Source organism: Poecilia latipinna, unplaced genomic scaffold (assembly GCF_001443285.1).
Source record: "Poecilia latipinna isolate Pla-1442-1.1 unplaced genomic scaffold, P_latipinna-1.0 Scaffold52, whole genome shotgun sequence".
In the NCBI taxonomy this organism is placed as follows: Eukaryota; Metazoa; Chordata; class Actinopteri; order Cyprinodontiformes; family Poeciliidae; genus Poecilia; species Poecilia latipinna.
Window position 1 is genome coordinate 151,332 of NW_015112668.1, and position 25,251 is coordinate 176,582.

The 25,251-nt window shown below is 40.8% G+C and overlaps 1 protein-coding gene across 1 annotated transcript in view; it reads right to left on the reverse strand.

Moving 5' to 3' along the window:
* The window catches only part of onecut3a (one cut homeobox 3a), a 35,727-nt gene extending 24,829 nt beyond the window's left edge, over nt 1-10,898 (reverse strand). The window contains exon 1 of the mRNA XM_015051601.1: nt 9,460-10,898. Coding sequence (XP_014907087.1) covers nt 9,460-10,498 — 1,039 coding nt within the window. The 5' untranslated portion in view covers nt 10,499-10,898. The remainder of the gene's footprint in view (nt 1-9,459) is intronic.
* Between the last annotated feature and the right edge of the window lie 14,353 nt (nt 10,899-25,251).

The following is a 25,251-nucleotide window of genomic DNA, read 5'->3' on the forward strand; positions in this document are numbered from 1 at the left end:
GTTTTCCCCAAATTTTTTCACCGAAAAAATTTTAAGGTTTTTTTTTTTTTTTTTTTTTTTTTTTTTCACCTCACAAGAGCAGCCAAAATTATTAATCTCTGAATAACCCGCAGCCAGTTTGTTATTTGTAATAACATGTAACACACATGCTTTATGGGCTCACATCGATTCATTCATCAATTGATTTCGCAGCCGTTTTGCTCCTTTGTTGATCTTTGTGGGGTTGCCCAACCGGAGTTTCGGGTTGCATCTGTGGGTACGATTAGCCACATATGTGTGTGTGTGGGGGGGGGGGGTTAAGGGGGGGGGAGGGGGGGGTGGGTGTGTTTTGTGGTTTTGATGCGATCGAAGCTGCAGACAGACCTATACCGTCTCCATACAAACCATCTGTAGGCTCCAATATTTTTAGAGATAATTTGTTGTTTCCAGGGTTTGAACTTAATTTAAACTTCATTTTTGCTTAATTTGATATTTCTCCATAGAGATAATTGTCCTCCGTTCAACTGGAGCCTCTAAGGTCAGAGCGTTACCACTTTATAGTACAAGATTTGCTTTCAATATTTTGTTTAACGCTGTCCAGAAGACAGAATATGCGTATTTTGTATTCTCGTTTGTTTTGTTTTTTTAAATCTAAATTATAATATGCACGAGCGTTTGAAGAAAAGAAGAAACACACACACAATTATCTCAATTAAATACGATTTTTGCACCCAACGTGATATTAAATTACTTTTTATTTTGTAGAAAACTTATCAACTGGATTCATGCCTCTGTTCTCCGTGTAATTGCACGGACAATGTCCTTGCCTTCTGTTTTTTACCCTGCGCATTAAACAAGCCATTACCGGCCCTTTAATAAGCGATGACCTGTCAGAGCTTCAGATAAGCTCCCGGTGTGCGGAATCAGCGCAGCTTCAGCGCCGCTACACGCCGATTTAACACAATTTTTGGGGATGACGTGGTGGTGGGCGGAAGGGGGTTACTCTCCCATCTCACCAGTTTTAAAAAATAGAAAATAAATAATTAAATAAAAGCCGTCGTTGAGAATCTCCCTCGGCGTGTGAGCAGGAACCTCTGACACTTCATATCACAGTTGATTTTCTGTCCGGACAAACAAAGATGGAGTTTTGACTTTTGTCGAGACTGTAATCTTTGACAGTGATGAGGACAGATGTCCATGCAGAAAAGCAGACGCTCTATTTATTTATTTATTACGTTTTTTCTTTTTTTTGGAGAGAGAGGTACCCCTCGGTGTTGCATAAGACAGACTAAACTCAATCAGTACTTTGCTGATGTGGACTGATCAGCATTTAATTGCACAACAGTCTGCTGGTTGAACTGACCCTTACATAAACTGCCACAGATTGTCAAGGGTCAAAAGCTCACAGTCTGATTAGTTTTTTTTTTTTGTTTGTTTGTTTGTTTTTCCCCACTTCACCGTTACACAAACACAGAGCCACGCAGTTGAGGTTTTTGGTGTGGGGAAAGGCTCACACCTCAGGGTCGTATAGATCTGGAGGCACAGAACAGAAAGAAAACAAAAAAAAAAAAATAAGTAATTTGTTCAGTTCTGGAAGTATCTGTTTTCAGATAGTATTCACATGTCCAGTTGATAGGAATATACAGATTTAGGTTGCCTTCTGAATTAGATCTCTTCTAATCGGTTTCTTTTTGGTTCCAATCATGACAAATTTGAATCATTTTTGTTTCAAATGATAAGAAAACAGTTTTAAATCAAACCGAAAATTAAATGAATACAATAATGTCTCCAACTAATGTACCAATACTTACCCAACCTTGTCTTATGTTTAATAAACTTTTCTTAAAGTGAATCAAATTACAAGCCGTCACCTTTTGTAGAAATGAAATGTTGGGAGTTTTATTGTGCATAAAAAAATACATGAATGGGAAAAAAAAAATCTATGTGATTGGTATTTGACCTGCAAATCACTGATCAGAGTTGGTTAAGTGATTATTGACTAATTCACAGTTCTTGTTTGATTAATTGCTTCATCACTAATCTGAATCATTGTTTCCCATTCAGCCCTCCAGTTTTATCTGGACTACATTAAAATACACTTCAACAATGAAATGAGATTCTTTAAATCAAAGATTAAGATCTATCTATCTATCTATCTATCTATCTATCTATCTATCTATCTATCTATCTATCTATAATTTTTTTTATTCAAAATGTGGCTACAGTTGTAATGTAAAAAGATGAATTAGTTGCATCAAGGAAGATTTTCATAATATATGGTATTATAATTTAATGCAGCTAATTTAGTTATTTATTTTCCATGTGAAGCCTTATTTCATGTATTTAGTATCTGCAAATCCCAAAATGTTCTCTGACATGCTTTAATTAAACACATTCTCAACTGTATTGAAAAGCATGCAATGCAAACCCAAGAATAAACCTGATGACTAAGTTAGGGATATAAACTTGTCTCCAAACACACCTATTGCTATTTCTTCAGAAAGTAATGTGAAGTGATGAATCCAAGGGGTCAAACAGGACACGTTTGTGTTAAGGTCAGGCTAACTGTTACTAAATTATAAAACTAGAGGTGATGAATGCAGAAAATCCCACATTAGCGGTGCTGTAGAGTTTTATGGTGTCCTTTGGCTATGTCACCAAATCAAAATTCTCATATGATTCCATACAATTTCGACTGGCTGTACATATAAGTTGTAAGAAGTTGTTTGTTTGTTTGTTTTGCAAAATGGGTTCAGGCGACGATGTAGTGGGTGTCCACCCACCTGGTTGGATGGGGGGTGGTCTCAGAGGGAAGGGCTAATTCAGGCCGGCAGTCATGCAAGAACCGCCACTGTATCACATTTTGAAATCCTTTTTTTTTTTTTTTGCGCAGCGTTTCCGCTTCAAAACACACACCTACAAGTTGAAGTAATTTGATTTATTCCTGATTGTCTCAGGTTTTGGGAGGCTTTTGTGTATGTTTGCGCGCGGCGCCATTAACCCTTTATGCTGGGCCGCGTGCATTGCGTTGACTCTGCCAGCAATTTGATTTAAAGGTCATTCTCTCCTATCGATCCGCTTCGGCGAGGGGGCGACGGAGCAGCGTAGGGATTGATCATCTAAAATAGAAGAGACGGGATCCGAGACTGTACAGAGTCCAGACCTCTGCAGCATTTATAATTGCTAACCACGTATCCTCGTGTGAATTGGAACACGCGAGTGTGTGTGCGCGCGCGCGCACTGAAGGGGAAATGAGCCGAGATATGGAAGACAATATCCAAACTCTGTGCTCCAGTCAGGCTTTTTCTGTTTTCTATTTAAATTCCATTATTTTATTTATTTATTTATTAGTGTGGTCAGAGCATGTGTGTCTCTCTCTCTCTCTCTGTGTGTGTGTGTGTGTGTGTGTGTGTGTGTGTGTGTGTGTATGTGTGTGTGTGTGTGTGTGTGTGTGTATGTGTGTGTGTGTGTGTGTGTGTGTGTGTGTGTGTGGGATGTGCGATGAGTGAAAAGAAGTTAAACGAGTGTGAACCATAAGTCGTGCTAATCCCAGTCTATGGCAGAAATGGAGGGGAGCCGTTAAACCTCTCAGATTTGACCGTTTCTGGCCAGAGATGGTGCGCGAGCTGCGTGAGAGTTTTATTCGTGAATCTGTTTTGAAAGGTGAGCTGTTAATGGGAGGAAAGGTGTTGCACGGTGGGGATGGAGGGAAAATGGGGGGTGGGGAGCTGCGCGCATCATGGCGCAGCTCCAGAGATGGGAAGAAGAGGCAGAGGAATGGAAATCGATACAGATTCAGAGCCTTAACAATGTGGCGCATATATATATACGCACTCTACATCCCGATCACATACATACATACATACAGGAGGGAAGAAACGAAGAGGCGACAGTTAGCAGCACATGGTTGTGGTATAAAAACTGGGGATTTGCTCTGTGTGTTTTTTTTTTTTTTTTTTTGCAAGCGTGCGTTAACAAAACACATTTGCAGGACATCCACTTCACATGGCTCTGTAGTTAATTTGTATCTAAAACATCGCGAATTATCTGCAATATGCCATCCGGGCTCTCCGTGGTGGGTTGCAGATTTAATGATGCTGGACATGAAGTGTCATTTCATCTGGAATGAGCCGGGGATTTAAACCAAAATAGCCCCGAGGTATAACCTGCACGAAAATGGCTGTTGCTCTCCCACCAGGGGATTGCAAAGGCGATGCTTGTTACATGTGTGTCTCGGTACTTACAGCACGTTGGTGTGCTTAACGAACAAGGAGGCTCTGAAACCACAGATGCACTGTTTACGCCCCTATGCCCCCTCCCCCCCCCCTCATGCATCAATTATTAAAGTTCCCCCAATCGATCATTTCACAGACCGACATCAAGCCGTTTTCTTTATGAAGAAAATCTAGATTTGGATGATTCTGCATTAAAACACTTGCCAACTTCATGTTCGATTTAATGCACTTTTTTAAAAAATAAAATAAAATAAATAAATAAATAAATAAATAAATAAATGACCAACAAGTATTTTCAGCCTGTTGCATTTGGGATATTTTTGAAAGTGTTGCAAAATATAGACGACCTTGCAGGCGGGCTCTAAGAAGAGACTGGAGACGTGATTTAAATGGAAACCCCGGTGGGCTCAGTGCTGGACAGGAAAGCAGGATGCAGTGTGGTGTGATTGACGCGATTGTGGATTGTAATATTGATCGATGGGTGGAAGCTGTTGGATGAAATAATGGTGTTTATGGGGCCTACCAGAATGCTATTAAGGACATACTGGTAAAACTCCAGCGAAGCACCTTGAACTGTCCTCAGCAGAGGTGCAAAGATTATTTCAGAACCACGGACAGCACCTCCATCGAACAACGGCGTTTGCAGAGAGGTCAAAATAGTGCCACGATTCAACTTGAACACTCCCCCCAGTGATTACTTGAATGAGAAACTGATTAATCAAAATCTAGAAACTGATTCATAGATAAAAATAAAATAAAAAATACATTGATATTACCAAGTATTTAACAATCTGGTGATTGCTGGAGCACACCATGATCTGCATTTCAGCACCACAGACAGCGCATTTAACACTCCTCCAGCTGCAAGTTGGGATACGGAGATCCAAAAGTGCCACAATTTGACAAAAAAGAAATCATTGCATATCAACTTAAACTTACAAACAAATTGGAAACAAATGCACAAATAAAACTTTCAAAAATGCATTTAGTGTAAAATTGTTGGGTATTTGTTTTATTGTTGCAGCGTTTCATGAGTTAACTTGATGCGCTGCCTTTCCATCAAAATCTGTGTGTGGCTAGCACTGCTTTGATGAAGAAAACGTATTAGCTAATCAGAAAATTATCCGTAAATTTGTTAAACACTGAAAAAAAAAATTACACGTCTTTTAAGATATAATTCAGAATTTGAATGTGCAACTAATAACTTATTGGTGTGCTTCAAAACCAAAAGGCAATAATGCATTTATTTAATTTCTTTATTGTATTTTGTCACTTTTGGATATCAGTTTCACACTAAGACATGTTTGTTATTATTTGCAGAGCATTTCACTTGAAAGCTTGAAACAAAATGGAGGTGGACATCATCTCAAATTATGACTACCTGCCTAAAATGAGAGCATGGCATCTGCTGGATTTATTGCAAAAATATGAACCTGCCGTATGCATGCAACACATGCGCACAGTGCTCGGGAGAAAGAGTGGAGGTGGAGGGGCTGAGTAAAGTATTAGTATTATGCCTGGATTAAGCCTGTGCAAACTGCTTGTAGTCCATTGAAACATGAATAGAGGCCTCCCCACCCCTTATTTCCCTCCATGTTTGTCCTCTGTGTCCTGAGGGTCTTGACCTGCACACCCTAGCACGTGCTGTAGCCATTCAGATGGAAATTAACCTATGCTGCTCCCTTTTTTTTTTCACCCAATCCTTTCTATTATCCCCAGGAAGAGTCAACTCGACATGCCACGACACATACTCCCTTCAAATATTGAAATCTGCTGCCCTTAAAGATATACATGGCATGCAGCATGCCGTGTTTTCTGTGTGTATCTGATTTAACGATGGAGGTAAACAAACTGCCAAGATGTCCCGACAAGTGAACTACACTCAACAGAGACAACCTAATTAAAACAAAGAAAAAAAAGGTGTGCCTTAATAAACAAAAAAAAAAAAAAAAAAAAAAAACAGCTGTCCCCTCTCCCACAACCTTTTCCAGCTCCCACCTCTCTCCTCCTCTCTCTGCTCCAGGGGAGAGACCAATGGGTGAGAGTGCTGAGGCGGGATAATTGATAGATGCACTGGCTATCCTTATCGATCAGGGCTGTATTGACCTGACCAAATACATTGAGATGGAGTGTGGAATTCAACACAGATGCAAAGACGAATTGTTTTCATCGTTAATGCGATCTTTAAACGCCTTCCAAACCTCACCTCTTCCTGTCTCTCTCTCTCTCTCTCTCTCTCTCTCTCTCACACGTACAGCTTTGCAAATAAGCTGTTTGTTTTTATGCTGTTTACACTCCAATGCTCCGAGTATTATGGAAACAGTCACACCGTTGGTATCTTTTCTAAAACTGCGAGGCACGTCTCTCCCCTCGCAGATTCGATGTGAAGGACACGAGATAAGCCCCCCAAACAGTGCCCATATCTCTGTTCTGTTTTCCTTTCAGGAGTGGATTGTCATTTGAGTGTGTGTGTGCAGACACTGGCATTTTCACATTAGCTAAGCAGGGCAGCTGTATTGATTTGTGTGACTGTGATGAATTTGGAATAGTAATTTGAATTTATTGATTGATGTGGCTGAGCGAGTATGGCCCAGCCTCACTTTCAGCAACACAACCCCGCCTCCCCCCTTCCAATCCCCACTAACTCCCACTCCCAGCCCACATGTGCTCTGAGGATAATTGTGATTTTAAATGCAGTAAGTAACATGTAGCTCCAGACATTTGCATAAGAGTCATTTGTCATTTCGCCCAACTGGAGTTTCCCTGAGATCTGCTGTGGTGGCAGAGTGATGCACAATAGGGTGTATGCTTAAAACGTGCAGCAGATCAGGAGGGAAGTTTGAGGGGAGATAATTGATTACAAGCATAGCCAGCGGATCACATTAAGCTCATAGAGAAGGCCACATGTATGGAGGGTCAGATGTGCCACAATTCAGCACAAAGATATTCCACAATACTATATTAAATAACCCATTAAATAGGACATTTGTTGGATTTGGAAGCAAAGGCATATATGTGACATGTTTGATATGTGCTAAATTACAATTTACTTAAAAAAAAACAGAATTAATTATTTAAAAGACTCCTTTTGTAGCAGATTATATACTTATTTTTTAACTGTAAGCCTTACCCATTCAGTCGATGGGCAAAATTAGCATTTGTCTAATTAAAATGATTGACCAAAAGTAGATTTGTGGGGAAGGTTAACCAGTCAATTGTTTCAATCTGTTGACAAGCAGCAGAAATTATTTAATTTCCTTCTTAGAAGACACGGGGACAATTCCTGAAAGTTTTTGCAAGGGGCAGGTAGATTGAACTGGAGAAGGGGCACCAAAACCAAATGCCATAAAAGCTTTCAAAAATTTCAGGAGTATTTTTTTATGTATGTTGCTATTGGAAGCTCATAAAATTTGGGCGCAATAAAATAAAACACTTAGTTTAGTATTTTTCCAAGTACAGTTTTTGTGTTTATGTCTTCAAGAACCTACTTATCAAAAACAAAGGAATGAATATGATCGTGCATAATTTCTCACCTGCTACAAAAGAATTTAAGAGTACTGAAATTCGTAATCTCTTAAACATGTTGTTCAGGTATAATTTGAGTTGATTAATGTGAGTTGATTATTGATTGATGTTGGGGCATTTACTTAATCTTGGGGGGAAAGGGGTGGTAGCATACCCAGTTGCACACTTGGGTATATTGCAGCACAAGTGCTGTAAAGCAAACAAATGCACATTTAAATATTCACTGAATTTACACCACACCTAACAGGGAACTTATTTATTTAGCTCCACGATCATGGCACATCTGGCCTTCCATATAGTTTGAGCAAGCAAAAGCAGGGAGGAAATATTGCTCTTACGCCTTTAAGAAGGCCTCAGTCCAACCACATTGAAATATGCAGTAGGTGTGCACTTGCACAGCTCTGTGGCTTCAGCTGAACCGGAGGTTTTATCCTGATGCCGCCAGTGGAAGATATAAAACCCCACAGCCCAATTAGCTTTAACAGCAGTGGCACTTAAAGAGACAATTGTGGAGTGTTTAAATCTTTATTTACCAGAACCCCCACTAAATACGCAAAGGAACAATTTACATGCCATTAAGCGCTTTTCAATAGGGCATTGACTGGAACTAAAATATGCCACTATATCCGCTTAATTGAACTGTTCGCTGAAATACGGCGGAGAAGAGCTGATTGACGTTTGGAGGCGCAGCTCGTCTAAACAGGGGTCTTTACACAAACATCGATGAGAAGGGGGGGACCTTTCACTCACATCTCCGTGGCTTTTTCGTTTTTCATTTATGTCCCGTTAATCAGGTGTTAAAGGGGGTTTAAAGCGAGGGCGGGGATGTGTGGGTTTCAAATCACAGTCTTAATGTGATAATCTTTGCGCAATAAAAATCGAAACGACTGATCAAGGAGTGAAATCAAAACGGCGAGGCATTCGTTTGAGCTAGTAACGAGGCCACATTGCTCCACCAAAAAGAAACAGCGGATATATTTATTGGCTGCAGAGTGACCACGCAGGCCTTTAAATCAAATTTGGAGAGTTGATGTCCCAAAAGTGCACAGGGGACACAGCGCAGGGCCAAAGAAAGACGCATCTGTTTGTGTCTCTGCCTTTCAGATCCGAATCGATCCTTTATCAGTGCGCTACACTGAAAGGGGACGCCTGGACCTGAAATATCGATCCATAAGAGGTCATGCTCCCTCTGGCTCTGGCCAGGCCTCAGACTGCACCCTTGTTGGTGACGGCTGCTAAATTATTTGAACACGTTTATTTTAGTTTATTAAAGCTTTTTTTTTTTTTTTTTTTAGCAGTCAAAAGTCTGTATCTCAAGTTAAAATTGACATTGTTTGACCCTTTTTTCTGCGTGGGGGTTACTTATTTGAATGGCGAATAGAATGTGTTCCAGTCTGTATCCGCGCGTAAAAGTGCTGCATGTGCGCCAAACCAAACTGGTCTGCAGACTGCGGTCTCACATGATCCGATTCTTTTGTTTATCACCAAGCATGTGTTTATACAGTCGTGGATTGTGGCATCAATCAAAATATAGATCACTCCCCCACTCCTCTCCCCCCACAACATTTAACACCCCAACTGTCATGATGAAGTTTTACTCGATACGATCGACTAATAACTTCAAGTAATGTCTGTTTGAGCAGCTATTGGCAGTCTCGCCACATTGACTACAGATTGATCCCTCCACATCACTCAGGTTGGGAGCTGTCTCCTCACTCACCTGCAAGCCTGAGCGCTGACATCCGCTGGAACTCGGGCTCCTGCAGCCACTTCCACATCCTCCTGAACGTCTCCCGGCCGGATTTGAGTTTACTCCACGGTTTAGGGTTCCGCAGCAGGTCGGACAGAGTTCCCTGGGACCGACACAAGATCCTCTGTGCGAAGATGGCCTGCGGAATACTGTAGCGCTTGAGCTCCGCCGTTATCCGCTGCGCCACTTCCTTGGTGTTTATCTCCTCCACCTGTCCCGACCCGGCTCCCTGCCCTCCTCCCACCACCGTCTGCCTGTCCCGGTCCGACAACATGGATCCGTTTGCCTGAGAGTGCGGATGGCTGTGATGATGGATGCCGTTCAAGGATGTCATGAGCCCGGCCCCGTGGCCCCCGAGACCTCGGGCCAGGTGCTCCTCGCCCCGGGACAGCATGGCTGCGTGGGACTCGAATCCCCCCGATGAAAGCATCTTGTCGTTAGACAGGTGAGCTCCAGGACCGTAGGCGCTCAGGGTCTGCTGCGAGCCGTGCAAGGACCCGAGACCGTTGGAGAGAGGGGACAGGGGCTGTCCCATGCCGGACATGTCTTTGGGGTAGTGGCCGTAGAGGTTACTCATGGAGGCGAGGCTGCGGTCGTCCCTCATCAGGGTGAAGCTGCCGCTGACGTTCCCAGCCGCGAGCCGCTGGTGCGCCGGGTGATGGTGAGCATGCGGGTGAGGGTGGTGAAATTTCTCCGACACGGTGGATATGGGGGGCAGGTGCTGCAGCGGCGTCAGCGTGGTGTAGGTGCTGCTCAGGCTCATTCCGGAGTCGCAGGACATGGTCATGGCCGGGTGCAGGGGCCCGGAGAGAGCGTGGTCCGTGCGGTAGTCCCCGGCTCCCTCCAGTATGGAGGCCATGCTGGACACCATGGCTGACCGCCCGTGTGACACCAAGTTCCGATGCGACGCCGACGACTGGCGCGCGTGCGGGGCGTTCATTAAGTCGCCTGTCTGATGAGAGTGAGACACGCCGTGCAGATTTCCGATGTTCTCCATTGTAAGCTCCATCGCTGAAAGGATCTTTATTTCCACCCCTCTCTCTCGCCGCTCTCTCCCTCTCCCCGCTGTCGCTCTGTCTCACACTCCTTTCCCAATAAATTTTCAACGATTTCAAAGCCACGCCATTGATTGCAGCTGCTTTCTCTGCGGTCAATCCAGCATGGTTTTAAAAGATCGCCACACACACACACACACACTCGCACACAAACACACACACACACACACACACACAAAAAGAAAACCCCGCGCCGCCAAAAAGCCTCAGCTCGGTGTGTGGAGAGTGTCTGCGCCTGCCCCGGATTACTCTTACTCTTCAGCACCTTCTTCTATACCCAAAGCGCTGCTCTGCTCGGCTCGGCTGTGTGTATATCGACGCGCCCCTCTCGCTCCTGTTAAGTCGAGACCGAGTCTGTGCGCATGTGCGCGCCCCCGCGGGCCGTGCATCCTCGCTCTCGTCGCTCTCCGTCTGGGGGCCAATCTGACGTCACTGCCGCCCTCCTCCCCACGCCTTCTCCCGCTAGCCCCTGCCTCCCCCCAAACTGACTGTCATGCGTTTTGTTGTTCATGTTGCAAACTGAACCACGAATTCCCGAGAAAAGATTGCATTAGGCTTGTCAGATAAAAACACAAAAGTGCAATCTTTTGCAGAGTATGCAACATTTACACTCAGGTGGATAAGAAGGTCTCGCTCCTTGTTTTCTGCGATAAAAGGCGCCAGAAACGCATGTGATTGCTCTGTTGAAGGTTAAATATTAATTGATGATTCACACCAAGCCACGAGTGTGATGAGAAAATGGGCTCAAAAACCGTGTAATACTAAGCTGTTTCTGAAATTCAGCTTCACGCCTTGGATCCCGATATTTGATCTTTTATCCCGGCGATCTCTTCCGCAAATGAAGCCCACATCTTTCCATTTAGCGCATGAGCATAACTTTTTCTCTTCCAAGTTATTTTTCTTTCCTCCGGCGAAAATTACTGCATAAAATCTACAGAGCTTTATTTCATCATAGCCTCTAGGCTTTGACCCCTCTCCTGCATCTCATGTGTGCCGGGACCGGCTGAGACCACCAAAATCAAACTGCTCGCAACAAACTTCCCACGCCCTTATTGCAAACTTCTTGCATGAAACCCGCCGCTCGCTCATGTCAATCCACTTCAGCCATCCATCAGTGTCAGAGTGCGTATGGATCAGGAGCTGCGTCGATATAGGTTGGTGCGGTGCCTATTGCAGGAGCCCCGGGTATATGGGTGCAATACAGCATCTCGCACGTCCAAGATCGAGGGATTGGATTTGGTTGTGTGGGTCGTCTTGGAGTGGAAAGTAAGAGTGTAAACTTCATCGTGGTGGTCAAAGAGTTTAGAGAACTAGCTAGAGTTGTATTTTTTTATTTATTTATTTGTTTGTTGGGGGGGGGGTTCCATTCAATATTGCTTTTGCTTCCAGTTTATTCAAATTCAAGGCAGTAGTACCACCAACATTCCTATGATTTATGTTATTTTCATCAAATCCAACAAATCTGAAGTTTGCATTTAAAGGATTAAAGGTTATAACCAGATAAGATTCAAAAGTGTTATTTTGATTTTAAAAAGCCCCAAAAATGACCACAATTAAACCAAAAGCAAAATAATATGCAACCATCGGCTTTGTTGAACAATTTACTAAAGTTATTATTTTTGGGTATAGGCTAAGCACTGATTATTTATTTGTTTATTTTTTTATCCGTGTGTCATTTCTTAGCAGTCAAGGCGAACAGCAGAGTGGGTCTGGTTGCCTTAGTGTGTTGGGGTAGATTTGCTCTACACAAAACAGTGAAGAGAAAATGACACAACCGCCACTGAAAAATTGACTGTGTGAAATCAGCGCCTCAAGAGAAAAGAATCAGGTTCAGGTAACAGGTCAAAATAAGGAGACAAAAGATTTGTCACATTTCTAATAGCGCAATCACAATGATGATGATGATGATGATGAACAAAACAGCAAACACTTAATACAAAAATGTGCAATTTTAAATGTGCACCGTTTGTGTTTATGAAGTTGTACTATAAATATCAAATAAATCATCTACTGTGTCGGCTTGTGAACATATTAATTTACAAAAGACTAGAATCTGATGATTATTGGCTATTACAATCCATGGGTTAGGAATTAATGCTGTGTATGCCAATAATGGATTTTGCCATTAGCATGGAGTCTCATAGTAAAAACATCATATGAAAAGTGTGGATTTATACAAACTAGTGTGATTGTGGCAGTATTGACCAATACGATGACCATCACATCATTTCTAATACTGTGCAGCCCGATTCACATGTTACCAGTGAGTGGGACCACAAATGCACAGTTAGGAGGCTTGGCGGAGGTCTGACTTGTGAAGAAACAGCCACACTACGGTTAGACAGACGTGAAGGCACAATATGTAGATATGAGTGCTTTTAATATGAATTTACAAAAGGAAGTAGTTGCAACAGTCATGCATTTTTAAAATCTATTTCTTCTTTATTTGTTCATGCATATAGTTGTCTTTGTCCATAGCACACACATTTTGAATGTTCATCACTCTCTCTCAGATGCTGCCACTCCACAGTTGGCACCAGGTTGCACTGAGCTTTGAGTAGATTTTGATTTGTGGGGCCATTTATTTAAAACAACACTTACAAACTTAATGATGTGGCTGTAAATTAGTCTTGGAAACAAGTTTATTCCTTACACTGAATGACTTAGTGTAAGGTGTGTGGCTGATGTGCCACTTTTGAGTAGAGACTCATTAAAGTCAGGAAGAAGGTGCAAAGTTCAAACAACTGTGCAAACAAGAAATCACAGATCATATTTATGCTTGACTTTATATTAATTTGCAGAGTATGGCTGAACTATTAAACTTGGCGCTGACAAAAAAGCAGAACAAATTATTTAAATGGCTGGATTAAATTCTGACTGTTAGATGACTGTCAAACTATGAAAATGTTTTTCTCTGTCAGTACATTTTATATTTTAAAAGTATAAAAAAAGAGGTCCACATTAGATTTAAACGTATGTGACTTTCGGTAAATATAGCTAAAATTTGACGGTTTGAAATAAATATTTTAGGAGATGTCACGCTTTCGGAGGCTAAGCAGCATCTTATTGGTCCCTGACGCACTGAGCCATATATGTCGTCAAATATGAAACAAAAAAAAAAAACCTTCTGAAACTATTTTATGGCCACTTATGTAGTCGGTGTGACACACCAACTTTATAAGTAGTCACCTCCCACGAGACCACTTCTTTGAAATATTTTCTGGACGCGTCCCGCTCTGCAAACTCAAAACACGTTGGCATTTACACCGGTGTTATGTAAAATGAACCCATTAGGATTTCGACCTGAAGCTGGGTTAAAAAGAACTACCCAAACAATCCTGGAAGTGCATCACTTATCATCTGCAAATTACATAAAACAATCCTGATCAGTGTTTACCCACTGTTAGGTCACGGCCATCCATAACCTCACTAATGAATTATGATGTCGCTGGCCTTGGCACGCAGCTCCTCTCCCACCGTGGATGACACTAAAAGTGTTCGCAGTGTTCGCTGACTGCCAACCGGGGAAAAGGTGGCTCTCTGGTTGTGGCATCCGGAGAACAGCAGTGTCCGCTTGGGTTAATGTCCCCGTATTGATCCCGGCAACCACCGCTATCGAAAATGAATTACCGAAGCCCGAGCAGCAGCGAATCCGTCATCTGTGCTCAGCCAGCCGGCCACAGCACCGTATTGGTCGCGGTGGTGATGGATGTTAACTTTCACTGCCGCCTCTTTCCTCCTAATTCATCGGACTTACAATCCCCAAAACGGCGTGCTGGAAAGTTTCAGACCTTCGCCGAAAACACGGACACTTCCTGCGCCGCCTGTGCGTCTTTCTGTAATTTCTGTCTTATGTGAGGAATCATGTCACACACACACACACACACACACACACACACACACACACACACACACACACACACACACACACATTGCACGATCAGGGTCAAAAGGGCACGGGGGAACTGATCAGGATCCCGCGTCTATTTTAAATCAATCACTGTTGATTCCACCTACGTTCTTGATCGAATCTTTTAAAATGAAAATGAAATTTAAATGCAAAATAACCCCCGTCAAACAAACACACACATACACATGTCTCCTTAAACTTTATATGCATACGCCTAGAGCTCAGTTTTAATTTGTATTTTAATGCGCTGCTTTCAGATCCAAAAGAGCATATCCTATGGCAAATACAATATAAAATATTAACTTTGTCAATATCGCCGTTGTGAGTGGGGCGACGCTGCACAGAATGGTGATTAATTTCATATTAATAGATGCGAACGAGCACCATTTTGGCATCGACTTTGCAGTGATTGCGCAGCAGACTGTGTGCGCTTTAGCGGCCCTGTTTATAACTCCAGGTTCTGTTCTCAAAAGTTATAATAGATTTTCTGGAAGTACATAGACGATTAACAACAAATTAATCCCTTCTAATAAGAAGATTCAAAAATCTATTATTATTATTATTATTATTATTATTATTATTATTATTTTGTTTGATTGTTTTCGCTTTTTCTCAAAGCAGTCGATCAAGTAATCAATGCCGCACCGATAGTTCTGCTCTGATGGCTCGATTGTGCCAAAAATATCTACTGCGCAGAAATTCCTCTATATATTTTATTTTTAATTCTTGCAGCAATTTTTAGAATAGGTTTTACTCGTGAGAGGAATGTGACAATTAATTATTTTTCAGACAGAAACGAGTGTCCTCCCAACTAAATCACAATAATAACTATAATATAAATAACAATCAACAGTACTGTGTGTGTGTGGGGGGGGAGGAGGGGGGCATGCTGCGTGTGTACAGTATTTTGTCTAACGCAAGTTGTGCACTTAATTTTTCATCCATTGTTTATCATTCGTCCTTTCTTATTGTCCTCCTAGAAATGCAGAAACTATTTGTCCAGAAAACACGAAAAGACAGTTAGTGGTGTCCAAATGTGGTTAAAAAAGTTGTCGAGATAAATTCTCTGTGTTTAGGCCAAAATTGGCTAAAAAAAAAAAAAAAAACATTTTCAAAGCTAAGTAGATGAAAGAACTGTGAAACGTGTCTTTTGATGTCCGGTGAATGGAGAGTAGATTTAGTCCCTGAATCCATTTTTTATTTTCTTTAAAACTTTTTTATTTTTAAGGTCAATAATTTAATATCTCCACACTGTATCTGAGTGAGTGTGTCCTCCGTTAGACGAGCTTCCCCGCTAAGCTTGTCTATTTTCCCAGGAATCACTCGATAGAGACAGACTAATCTTTTCATGACTTCTTGAATGACTCCGCGGCTGATGCATCACGCCTAATGTATTCTAAAGTATATTTACTTGAATCTGGCTATTGGCAAAAGTTAAGTAGCAGTGTTTAGTAATGTCGCATTGATCAGGCCTCTGAGCAAGTCAGCGGGACGGAGGAAGCTGCTGCTCTCATCCCCAATCCACACACACTACAAGCGTGGCCCTTCTGGAGATAAAACTCGCATCATCTGCCTTGTTTGCCCGTGGCTTTGCTCTAAGTAAGCGGGGGCTGGAGAGTTTTGTATGACTTAATGTGTAACATCTCGCCATAAAGTCGAGCTCCAGTTTATTCAGCGCATGCAGGAACTATTTCTGCAGCTACACTCGCTGCTTTTTATTGTAAAACATTCCTTATCACATACAGACTATAAACAACTATATATATATATATATTTTTTTTTTCAATATTCGCTTAGACCTTTAACTTGCCTAAGATTTTCTCCAAAGTTTCAATAGCCCACAGGCCAAATCAATGTCACCCCGCATTTTGAATGTACCGTGTTTGTCCTGTTAAATCTTTAAACGGCAGCCTACTGTTAAACAGTTTGTTTCACAGCCAGGCCTCTGCGGCCACATATAAAAGAGCTTACATGTTGAATGGAGGGAATGGAAGAGAAAGGAGGGAGGGGGGAGAAAGAGAGGAATCAGTTGCACATTGAATCGCTGTGTTTGTAAAGCGTTTGGCTGCAGTTTGTTAAGGAATTAGTGTGTTGCCATAGATTACTATTTAGGTGCATTTGCATTTGAAAGCGCCCCAGCAATATAGAGGACCGTGGTGATCAATAGCCCTGGTGCCATATCGATCCATCCGCAGTCTGATCGATCGGCAGGAAGAATTGGACGCGCATTTCCACCCCTCCGCTCTCTGGGTTTCGGTCAAAAATGAAAAGGAACTTGTTCGGAAATAGACGCCCCGTGCACTATAAAAATGAATTTTGGAGCGTGATAAATGTTAGTCATTTAAATTAGTTAAATTCTAATTAAGAGCACAGTTTAAGTGTAATGTTAAATAATTGTTCAAAACTAACCTCATTATCTATTTTACTTTGATAACCAATCCCACATAAACATTTTTGATTAGTATTTAATAGTGTTATCTTGTCAAATATATTTAAATAGACTGTATCATGAAATGGCCTATACATACTAACAAAGTACAAAGGGCTTCTCGAAAAACCCTTTACGATTGAATTATACAATTAATTTTGCAAGTTTAAAAACTTTTAACCAACCAAAATGTTATTTAACACAACTTTTCAAATATGTAATATATTAGCCACTAAAATGTTCCCTAGTAAACAATGAAAACACACTGCCCTAATTGGCTAATGCCCAGCAGGCAAATGAGCAGCTGAACTATTTATACTGATTCAAGATAAGTTAGGAAATTAACATGTTAAAGGACAACAATGCTGGTTTGTCTGATCAGAGTCCATATATTAGTAGGAAATCTGTGAAAACAGTTGAAAGGTAGTACACCACCTGCTAATAAAAAATACTTACAAAGGCATGACAACTAAAATGTTTGTGTCAAAATAGCTCATCAACAAGATGTTGAGCTTATAGCAACAAAATACCCAAAATGGTTGCTGATATCACCAAGAACTCAATCGAGTTGATAATATGTACTTAGCTTTATTTTTAGCAAAAGCTTTACTTTATTGGTCTGTTAGAATAATAATTGTATATCTGCAGTGTGTTATACTGAAGCAGCTTAAGTTCTTTAGAAATATTGTGTTTTTTTCTGGAGGTGACAAGCTGTTTCAACTCAAATGGGCTGGCAATGATGTGATTCTTGCTTTCTTCCCGTATCAAGTAATGGCTGCTGTATTTTTAGTTGACTCAACACACATTCATGTGAAAACGAAAGTACACATTTCAGGTTCTACATGTTTATTGAAGACACCAATTGCACAACAAAGACAGTTTAAATGGAAAGCTTGTGGAAAAACTAGTTTTCCACTAGCTTGTGGAAAACTAAATAAAATTCCACAAAAAAAGCAAAAATATGGGTGAACTATGTTTTCAATATAATTTCAAATATTCTCATCAGAAGTCGGAATCACTTTCTGTTGTAGTAGCTGTAATCTGATTAGATTGATTAGTTATCTGTTCTCTGATGAATATGATAGTGATTATAATTTTGGGTGTTATATCTCGCTTAGATAATTAAAACAGGCATCAAAGTATTTATACCTGAGGACCCCGAGGTTTCATCCTCAGGGGCCTCATGGCTTCTGGGGCTTTGATTATGAATTGATATGTCATTCAGTTAAGAACTGTCACAAGAGTGAAGGAAATTTATATGTGGGAGGATGAATTTATGTTCGCAATTAGCCTTTAGCAACACTGATGCTATAGTTAAACATGCATGCAAGATTATTTCTTCAGGCGTGTGGGAGTTGTTGCCAAAGAATGACAAATCTGAGTTATACGGTTGTCAGGGAAACGGTTTATATGCCACCTTAGTAGAACAGATTTAGTTTTAAATTAGCACTATTTCACTAATGTTTTCGGCTGTATTTACAAGTAGAAATCTTGCTTTAATTTCTTTGACTATTTAAGGGAGAGTGCTAATTTTAAGTCAAACTTACTAGCAAGTTAATTTTCTTAATCCTTTGCAAGTTGTTGCCAGTGAGTGGAACATCTTAGCTGTGGTTTTCAAGGGAAAAGACTAATGTTAAAATAAATATAAATTGTGTTTCCTTTTAACATGGCAGAACAAACTCGACGAGCAAAATTATCTTGATATTTAGGCAAAATATAGCTAAGAACATTTTTAAAATGGGTAGGAATTTATCTACGTTAGACTTTCTTTTCACTGTTCAAAGCTGATACTTGACTCGGTAAAACTTCTCGGGATGATCAGAATTGCCAATAGTAAGCTCCTGACAAGATCCTCCAATTTGCTCCAATGTCAGACACATGCAGATTGCCCTCCTCTGGCTCCCTGTGCAACACAGAACACAGGTTAAAGTCCTGATTTGGACTTTTAATCCTCTGCCCGGCGACACACCATCTCTGATCTTTTCCGACTGTATGTGCACCACCAGGATTCTGAGGTCGACTGGTCAGTGCTCATTATCTGTCCCTAAATCAATGCTAAAAACTAAGGCCGCCAGAACATTTGCGTTTATGTTGCCATGGAAATCTTTGTCCTTCCTTGTATTTGTTTTGTGTTCCAGAAGCAGCGAAGGAGTGATTTCTTCACGCTGGCATTTTGAAAACGGGTAAGCATTGCATCTCATCTGATTTTGCATGAGTGTATTTTAAATTTCCTTTGCTTTTATTTCATGTCCTTTATAGCTGACATATTTTACTGTTTCACTGAAACACTGTTGTGATTTTTATCTTGACAGGTTTTGTTAAAATACAATTGCTGTATGACTTAAGCTGGAAAATGTTCTACTCAGAAATATTGATTATAATCCATACAGTTAAACCGATACAAATTTGAACAGTAATTCTGTTCATTCAATTTTAACAATTGGTTTTTATCTGTGTGCACACAGCAGGCCTCTGTGCATGGATTGGCACTGGGAAGAAATGGGACAACAGGTGCAATCTAGGAAGGCCTCTCTCACAGCCTCAAAGACAAATCAATAATCCTTATAAGTGATCAAATACTTTTGTATATTTTTTTAACTATAATAAATTTAAACTAAAACAAATATTCACATGATTTTTTTTAAACAATATGAATGTGTTTCCAGATTAAATAAAATTGAACTAGGATAGTAAGAACTTTTATTTTGTAAATTCCGAAAGCGATCCCCGTGAGAATTATCCTTCAGAAACCTATCCGGGCTCAATTATCCGTCATTTGACCAAATTGGAAAAAGACAAATGTGCTCAAACAATCGCCGCCCGTCCGTCCCTGTCTTGTAATTTATCGGATAGGAAAACGCAACTGGAAACAATAACGCCGTGAAAAATGCCTACATATATTTTGTCATAAAGGTCGCGGAGGCCCTGCGGATTTATTTTGAATGTGACAAGCTGTTAGCGGCCGAACCATCACTCAGGTGCGCCTCATGTGATGTCACTGCGATCAATACAGCTACTAATCACAAACACGATCAATACAGCATCGATCCGATCGGAGATGGATTACACAAAATGTTATATGCCCGGATTAACTTCTTTGTCTTTTGGGGGCACTTTCGGCTGCTTTTTTTTATTTATTTATTTATTTTTTTTTTATGTGAGGCCATGAAGAAGCGCTGCTGAAGCGGTCGGTGCCTGGTTTAATGTATTTGTGAGAGGGATGCATTAGGATAATATAAAGCCTATTTAAAGTGGCTTTATATTATCCTAGCGGAATTCTAACATTTTTCTGCAGACACGTCTTTTCAACAGCAAATGTATAAATGTATGACCTAAATAAGCAAGTGTACAAATTGTATTGTTTTGAAATTACACACATTACAAAGACAATTAAATATCTCTAACCTCTTTTACTTATCTATGTATTTAATAAGTCTACAAATGGGGGAGGAGGGATTATTCTGCGATTAAGTGTGTTTATAGGTGTGTGTGAGAGAGAGTAGGTGTCATCTTCTTGCTTCTACTTGGTTTCATGTCATTTTAATTTTCAGCAGTTTCAATATTTATTCTGTTAATCAATAAATCTGTTCAGTTAATCAGAGAATAAACTGCCTTCAGAGGAATGGATGAAACTTTCCTGACTTGTTTCTGGACAGATTCAGAGTAGAAAGACAGAACTTCACTGTCACTATTTCAAAATAAAGCAGCTAAATACCGGTCGGCACAGCAGACATGTGATATTGACAGGGTGAAAAAGCAACAAAGAGGGAAAAAATAGAACAAAATTAAATAAAGAAAAATATGTCATTAATTTGTGTACATTGTCCCTGGATTATATTTTCAATTTTTTTTTTTAAACAAAGAAATGCTGTCTGCATTAGATTGACAGCATGTAGTCAAGCTTTAAAGGTTATAGAATTGGTTTCAGTAGCTTGGTAAGTGGTGAGCAATAACACTATATTTTCAATAAGAGCTAAAGTGCAGGCAAAATAACTCCCATATTCCAAACATGCGTACAAGCCAAGATAGCGTGCTTTTTTAAAAAAAAAAACCTGTACCACACATGCAAATAGTTATTCTTACACCCTCTAGGACTGTCTCTACAAAGCCTGTAAGGCCTGAAATGCACACATTTATTGTATTTCACAGGCTGCTGATTAAAATGAGCATAGATTATGAAATGATTATGTGTGTGTATTATCTCCCGAGCTAGTTAAGAGCATCGCTCATTGTTCTCCTTCCACTGCCTGCCTGCTTTTTAAACCACACAGCTTTTTTTCTTGGCTCTTAAGTACTCCTAACGCTGGATTTATTAGGCTTAAAGCGTTGCAGACACATCTTCCTCAAAGGGGATCAGACATTAAGCGTAGATCAAAAGGATAAGGTCTTAAAAACAGAACAATACCTCTTTGCACAACATTTTTGCTCTTATTCCCTCACGCATGTTAATGCGGGGATTGTGCATCAGACCGCTTTAAGTTTCAAATTAATTTCAGGCATTCATGCGCTGCATGAATTCTCTTGCAAACAGACCTAAGGGGGGTTATTGAACTCGCCATTTTGTTGCTCACAAAACACGACGAAGAAGTTACCTTAAGAATTCCAGGTAACAGTTTCAAATATGATGATTACGAACCAAAACATGCTGGAAGTGTTTTTTTTCTTCTTTTTTTTTTTTTTTTTTGGAGACAGAAAAGCGGAGGCGTAGAGCTACGTTTTAAAATGCAGGCTCACTCTGCTGTGCTTTTGTGGTTTTCACAGACAGGGCTCACTGTATGAAACAGTGACACAGCTTGAGGGGAGATGATGGACTGCTTGGCTGCATCAGTAACATTCAGATGCGCACACAAACAAAAACAAAACAAAAAAAAACACACAAGTGATGACCTACTACTATACTAGTCATCCTGGCTCAGGCATCAAACACTTCCCCCCCCACTCCCCCCGCCCCGTTTTGCTTCAGCTGCAGCACTTTCTTTGCGAGCTGGAATTTTTCCTTCTAGTACCATTTTACCGTCTTGTGATTTGTTCCTTACGTTCATCGGTGGAGTTGACGAGCCTCTGTTGCAAAGTGTCAGAGCATCACAACTGTGGAAGTACGACTGACTCCTGCTCCTCGCCCCCCCAAATCTGAGTCCACCTACCCATGCGTGCCCCCGACACTCCCCCAATGCCTCTCTTCAACCAACCCCTCCCCTGGTGAAACTCCCACCCTCCACACCCCATAGAGAACCCGTTGCTAAGCGACAGAGGGAGAGAGATGGATTGAGGAGACATAGTCAATCAATTCTACAGAGAGAGGGTGAGAAAGAAATGGAGGAGGTTTGGGGCGGGGGGGGGTTAAAGAAAGAGGGAGAAACAGAGAAGAGAAAGAGAGGAGGACAGAATGCAGAGTGATTGTAGTCGTATTAAGGCTCCAGTTGAGGCTAAAGATGCTCCTTCCAAACATCTATCTTTGTTAACTGTATCGTGCCTCTGAAAATAAATCCATCTCTGTAGCTGTCCACCCTTCCATCTTTGTCCAAGTGCTTTCCTTTAATACTTTTATCACCACAAATTACAGTCTGCACAAGCAGCCTGTGTTTAATATTCCCTCACTCAAAAGAGAGTTAATTGTATATTGCAAACGCTCTTTCTCCCCAGGCTTCCTCTCTTTCTCCATTAGTCACTGCTGCACACACTCTCACACACGCACACACACATGCATACACACAAACATGCAGATGCCCAGCAATACCACATGCCCCTCCATGTCTATGTGTGTGTGTGAAGCTGGGTGTTGAGCGCATCGACTGAGTATCGATCCCACCACTCACCTCCCTGCAGTCAGCTCTTGTCCTACATAGCATGCCCTGTCTGATTTCTCCCTTAATGGCTTTTATCCAGCTCCAATCTTTATTTAAACTGAAAAGTAGGAATTAGCACCCACTTCTATCCTGGTCTCTCTTACCTTTTTCTTTTCAGCATCGTCCCGGAGTTTGAATCGGTGAGTATTGGTCCATTGACCCTTTCTTTCCCCCAGCTACGAATGCCTTCCCCACATGGAAATGTGCTGGACAGCATTTTATTTCCATTTCTCCTGGGTTCCCACTGTTCCTTATATGCCTCATATATAGATACAGTGCAGCATGCAGTGCTGCAACTTATGTTTTCTTCTCGTATTGATAGACCCGCCCTACGCTTTGTTGTTTCACTGTGAGTTTGGTCTTTGAACCAAAAACGTCACCATAGAAATTACAAAAGATGACCGTTGCGGCCTTAAGTCGGATATTTTCGAGTTACTTTTTATTGAAAAGTAACTTCAATAACTTCATAATATAAAACATGTTTTCATTTCACCGTAATAGTATTTTTCTTTTACAAATCATTTCAAGTTTATGCGATGGATTTACAAAAAGAAAAATCTGAGCTGCAACAGCTTTTTTAGGACTTACACAAGACACCAAATCCAACTAAACTTCGAAAAAATTAATTAAAAACAACAATAAAAGATAAACATACAGGTAAATTGGTGCATTAGAACAAGACGCAAAATACATGCAGAAAAGTGTTAACCGACATATGCCGCATAAATTGAGGTAAATTCATAGCTCTTCACCTGTTGTGCCACTGCAGGTGGTAAGCCCACTCCTCTTGAAAGTACACAGAAAAGAAGATGGCAACTCACAAATTACGAGCAATGTAGAGGTTTGCAGCTGATTATGAAGTAGTCCTCAACTGCAGTAATGCGGGCATTTCTTTGGATTGTTGTGTTGAAGAAAGAACCGATTTACTGGACCTCACACCTCACCTATGGTCATGAGATATAGATCATGCCTGAAAGCATGCATAGTATTACTGGATCAATTCTCTTTTTCAGCCATCAAAACATTTGCACGCATGCATACACTGAACTGCAAGTAGGTTTGCAACTTGGAGTTAAGGTCATGCCGAAGGAAGAAAACTGAACAAACAACGTTCTCATCGCCAGACGACAAACTCTTCTCTGAGTCAAGCTAGCAGAGCAGAGGAAGCTAATTGTGTTTGTCAACAATTTTTCTTATTTTGTTTGCAAACAGCTTGAATGAGAAGTGCACCACTGTAGTAGGTGCATAAGTCAAGTTTACACATATGCTGAATCTCTGATTTGAAGTTGTTTTCCTCACATGCTATATTTGCCAAATTATGTCCTCTATTCTGGTACAAAATCATTCCGTTTTTAGACTCATTACTCCAAAAGTTTTGATCTTTGTCTAGAGCAGGGGTCTCAAACTCAATTTACTCGGGGGCCGCTGGAGGCAGAGTCTGGGTGAGGCTGGCCCGCATAAAGGATTCCACAAAAAACATTTAAAAAATATCCTCAAATGTCATCAACATTTAATTATTTCTCCTATACATGAACTATATGGAAGACCAAAACTGACATAATAAGAAATAAAAGCATAAATATATATTTAGTTTTTCCTTTTCCTTGAGTTTCTGTCAAGTAATGTATTTTCTTTTTTTATTTGCCATAAACGTGTTTTTGTCAAGAAAAATAGATATTTTTCATTATCCTTTTTGCTTCTCTCTTTTCTGCACTCTGTATTTCTGCTTGCTGTTTTTCCATTTGCTGTTTTTCTGCTGTATCATGTTAATGAGGAGAGCCGCCTTCTATGTCTACTATTGGCCAATAGAGTTTTGGAACCAACGTCACTGCGTCAGACGTTGTGGGGCGTTTAGTGACAGTCGATCGGTGCCATCTTTCCAGGCCACACACCAAAACAAACCTTATGAAAGAATGAGATTCAATATATGGATAAATAAATGTCCCGTATTTCGAACGGTAGAAAGCCTCAGCTTCAGTGAAATGGCGGGCTAACAACGCGGTTAGCACTCAACAGAGTAGAACGCAGCTTTACATAAAAGCTCAAATCTAACAGCATATAACGGCATAACAAACGACTTAACAAACGGCAGTGGCACCTCTAGAAGAGGACAAACAGAAAAACATGACATTAGCATCATCTCTGTAGCTTTGTCCATGGAAGACAATTCAGTTCCAACATTAATTACCGAACACTTGGATTCTTCTCTCATGTGGCCATAGAGTCTCTTCTCCACCAGGTCTCGGATCAAAAAATGTCCTTCTCTTCCATTTTACCAGTTAGTGCCACAGTACATAAACAAGAGCTTTCTTCTACTTCTGGTCATTTTAGACCTCTCTGTAACAACAGCACCACATGCTGACAAAAACAAGAATTACAACAAGTGGGTGAAATAAAAGCAAAACATGGTTTACAAAATACATTTGACATGTACCCATTTTTCACCTGGTTACATTCTCCTCTGCTTAACAGTCATCGTCCTCGGTGACAAAGTAACTGCTTTTTACTTCTTTTAAAGCTTCT